General features: G+C 44.7%; 1 protein-coding gene across 1 annotated transcript in view; it reads left to right on the forward strand.

The window, feature by feature from the left end:
• NANS (N-acetylneuraminate synthase) overlaps nt 1–4,197 on the forward strand; it is a 22,634-nt gene that overhangs the window by 14,562 nt on the left and 3,875 nt on the right. Inside the window, exon 4 of the mRNA XM_003785161.3 lies at nt 1,328–1,482. Within this exon, the coding sequence (XP_003785209.1) occupies nt 1,328–1,482 (155 nt within the window). The remainder of the gene's footprint in view (nt 1–1,327; nt 1,483–4,197) is intronic.

Below are 4,197 nucleotides of genomic sequence, written 5' to 3' on the forward strand. Positions count from 1 at the left end.
AAAAAAAAAAAAAAATTTTAGAAACTTCTTTTTGATTAGGACATATTTCCATTTTTAATGTGCTAACTTGAAGGGAAAGAAATGAAGTATATGACAATTTTTATAAGAAATTTTTTAAAGAAGTTTTTTTAATTTATGGGGCTGGATGAGGTGGCTCACACCTGTAATCCTAGCATGCTGGGAGTCTGAAGTGGGTGGATTGCCTGAGTTCACAGGTTTAAGACCAGCCTGAGCGAGAGTGAGACATCAGCTCTAAAAATACCCAAGTATTGTGGTGGGTGCCTATAGTCCCAGCTACATGGGAGGCTGAGGCAAGAGGATCACTTGAGCCCAGGAGTTTGAGGTTGCTGTGAGCTATGATGCCACTGCACTCTATAGAGGGCAACAAAGTAAAACTCCATCTCAAAAAATATATACATTTATAAGAAATTGGGCTGGGCGTAGTGGCTCACACCTGTAATTGTAGCACTGTGGGAGGCCCAGGCATGTGGATTGCTTGAGCTCAGAAGTTCAAGAACAATTTAAGCAAAAACAAGACCCTATCTCTACTAAAAATAGAAAAACTAGCTGAGTGTGTAGCGGGCACCTATAGTCCCAGCTACTTGGGAGGCTGAGGCAAGAGGATCACTCAAGCCCAAGTGTTTGAGGTTGCTGTGAGCTATAATGCCATGGCACTGTACCTAGGATGACTGAGTGAGACACTGTCTCGAAAAAAAAAGAAATTAAAGATATGACGGTATGTATAAACAACTTTTTAGAGGCAACTCTGATTTGAAAAATGTCTGCATGGTACAGCTTATAAAGTGGTTTTGCAGCATGAGTGATCTTATTGGGTCCCTGTAACAGCCCTAGGACTGAAGTAGGTCATGATTATGATGCTTTATGCTTACTTGTATTTCACAGAGTTTCAGCATCTGAAAGGTGGAGAGGGACAGTGCTCTCCCCAGCACAACTGAAAGTGGCAGCCCCAGGCCTTGCACTCACTCACGCTCTGGAACTAGGGGTCAGGACACACCCTACCATATAGCCATGCTGTGCATCCTCTTACTCAGAGGAGATGCTCGTTTTCCTTTTTGGGTGTGTGAAATTCCTCTACCTCCTTAATTCAGTTCACTTTGGTCAAGAATCATGTTGGGGGACAGAGGGGAGTCCGTATTTCCTGTGGTTGAGGGCAGGCACCCACCAAGCTCACCTCTGCTCCTCCACAGTGTTGTAAGTGATGGCTATGGAGTTCAGTTAAGCCATGAGACCAATAGCTGGGATGTGTTTGAGGGAGTTAGAACCCCTAAAGAGAAAGTGACGGTGGTGTGGACGTTGGGTTACCCAGGTCGCCCGATGGTGATCTCCAGCGGGATGCAGTCGATGGCCACCATGAAGCAGGTCTATCAGATTGTGAAGCCCCTGAACCCCAACTTCTGCTTCCTCCAGTGCACCAGCGCCTACCCGCTGCAGCCCGAGGACGTCAACCTGCGGGTCATCTCCGTGAGCAGGGGGCGGGCGGGACCTAATTAGCTACAGCACAATGACTTTTCTTGGGCCATTTATTTAGATAGTCTTTTTTTGTAACAAAAAGAAAATGTGTTTTTTTTTGTTTGTTTGTTTTTTGAGACAGGGTCTCACTCTGTCCTCTTAGGGAGAGTGCTGTAGCATCATAGCACTCAACCTCAAACTCCTGGACACAAGACATCCTCTTGCCTTAGCCTCCCGAGTAGCTACGACTACAGGCACCCACTAAGACACCCAGCTAGTTTTTCTATATTGGGTAGAGACGAGGTCTCACTCTTGCTCAGTCTGATCTGGAACTTAAGCAATACACCTGCCTTGGTCTCCCAGAGTGCTACGATTATGTACGTTGCCAGGCCTGTACCAAAATTCCTGCCAGGGGTGGTGGTTTATGCTTGTCCTAGCACTCTGGGAGGCAGAGATGGGTGGATTCCTTAAGCTTGGGAGATCCAGATCAGCCTGAGCAAGAGTGAGACCCTGTCTCTACTAAAAATAGGAAAACCAGGGTGGCGCCTGTGGCTCAAAGGAGTAGAGCATTGGCCCCATATGCTGGAGGTGGTGGATTCAAACCCAGCCCTGGCCAAAACCTGAAAAAAAAAAAAAAAAAAAGGAAAACCAGCCAGGTGCTGTGGCAGGCGCCTCTAGTCCCAGCTTTTGGGAGGCTAAGGCAAGAGGATTGCTTGAACCCAGGAGTCTGAGGTTGTTCTGAGCTATAATGTCAGGGTATTCTATCCAGGGCAACTGAGTAGAGACTCTGTCTCAAAACAAACAAATAAGCTCGGGGCTCATAGCTCAGTGATTAGGGCGCTGGCCACATATACCGAGGCTGGTGGGTTCGAGCCCGGCCCAGGCCTGCTAAACAACAATGACAACTACAACAACAAAATAGCCTGGTGTTGCTAGCCATAAAAATAATTTTATGGTTGGGGGTCACCACAACATGAAGAACTGTATTAAAGGGTTGTGGCATAAGGAAGGTGGAGAACCACTAGGTTTTCCATTTTAACCATTTTTAGGTGTACAGTTCAGTGGCATTAAGCACATTCTTATTGTGCTGCCAGCACCACCTCCCTCCAGAACTTTCTCTTCATCCCAAACTGAAACTCTATACCTATTAAACAGTAACTCCCCATTTCCCGCCTCCCCCCAGCCCCTGGTAGCCACTGTTCTACTTTCTATCTCTATGAATCTGACTACACTGCATACCTCATATAAGTGGAATCGTCCAATATTTGTCCCTGTGTGTCAGGCTGGGCCCTTTTTTATTAAGGCTTCAGAGTTCATCCATGTTGTGGCATGTGTCAGAATTTCATCCCTTTTGAGGCTGAATGATAGTCCATCTTCCATACGTAACCACACTTTGTTTCTCCATTCATCTGCCGGTGGACATTCGGGATGTTTCCACCTTTTGATTATTGTGAATATGCTGCTGTGAACAATGATTACAGACGGCTGGCTCCTTTCATATTGAGTTATTGGAGACCTTCTTGAAACTTCTGGCTTTTTCTGCTCTGTGTTTGCTGGTTCTCTTTATTTTCTAATTCTGAGCTTCCCTGAGACTCAAACTAGTTACAGTGGCAGCCCTGAGGGAGTTTCTCTCTCTTAGGATTTTGTCTACCTCATCATTTTAGAAATGATGAAGCCTAGTCCCAACGGGAAGCCTGAGATCCCGCAGCTTGATGGCAAAGCTGGAACTAGAACCTGGGCCCTGTCCTCCTAGTCTTTGTCTTTTATCGCCTCAGGCCTTCTCAGTTCCTCCTGGCAGCCCCTGAAATTTAACTCAATTAGAAACCATATATATATGTAATTATCATAAAGATATTATGGTAACATTAATGGAATTCTAAATTCAGGGTGTCCCAAAATTTTACAAAATAGTTACAAAATATTCTGTATGTGTTGACCACCTCTTCCAAAAAAATTATTTGAGGGGAGATAGAGCCTCAGTTTGTCACCCGTAGTATAGTGCCATGGTATCATAGCTCACAGCATCCTCAAACTCCTGGGGTCAAATGATCCTCTTGCCTCAGTTTTTCATTTTTAGTAGAGATGGATTCTCACTCTTACTCAGGCTGGTCTCAAACTGCTGAGATCAAACGATCTTCCCACCTCAGCCTCCCAGAGTGCTAGGATGACAGGTGTGAGCCACCAGGCCTGGCCTCTTTATAAAATTTTGTAATGAATATTTTTTAAATAAAGGTACATTTAGGTACAATTTCCCTTTTCCAACTTTAGGGGCCCCTTTCGCGGCACACACTCATACATACACATGCAATCCTGATGTTGCAGCTCACCAGATTTCCTTTCATATTTCCCTTTCAGTACAGTATTTGACATTCCAGTTTTCCCCATGATAATGTAAGCTTTTTTATATACTGTCACATAACCTTTATAATTAACTTAAGAAAAATGTCAACCTTTCGCAAATGGACACTGCTATCTTTTTACCTAAACTTTCTGTCCCTCCCAATCTTGATAGTGTTTCTTCACTTCTAGCCCATCTCTAAATCATCTTATTTTATTTTTACTTATTTATATTTTTTGGAGACTGGGTCTCACTCTGTCACCCAAGCTGGAGTGCAGTGTTGTTGTCATAGCTCACTGCAGCCCCCAGCACTTGGTCTCAAGTGATCCTCCTGCCTAGGCCTTCCAAAGTTCTGGGATTACTGTAAGCCACCACTCCAGGCCAGAATA

Source organism: Otolemur garnettii, unplaced genomic scaffold (assembly GCF_000181295.1).
Source record: "Otolemur garnettii isolate 467f Iridium unplaced genomic scaffold, OtoGar3 scaffold00014, whole genome shotgun sequence".
Lineage (NCBI taxonomy): Eukaryota > Metazoa > Chordata > Mammalia > Primates > Galagidae > Otolemur > Otolemur garnettii.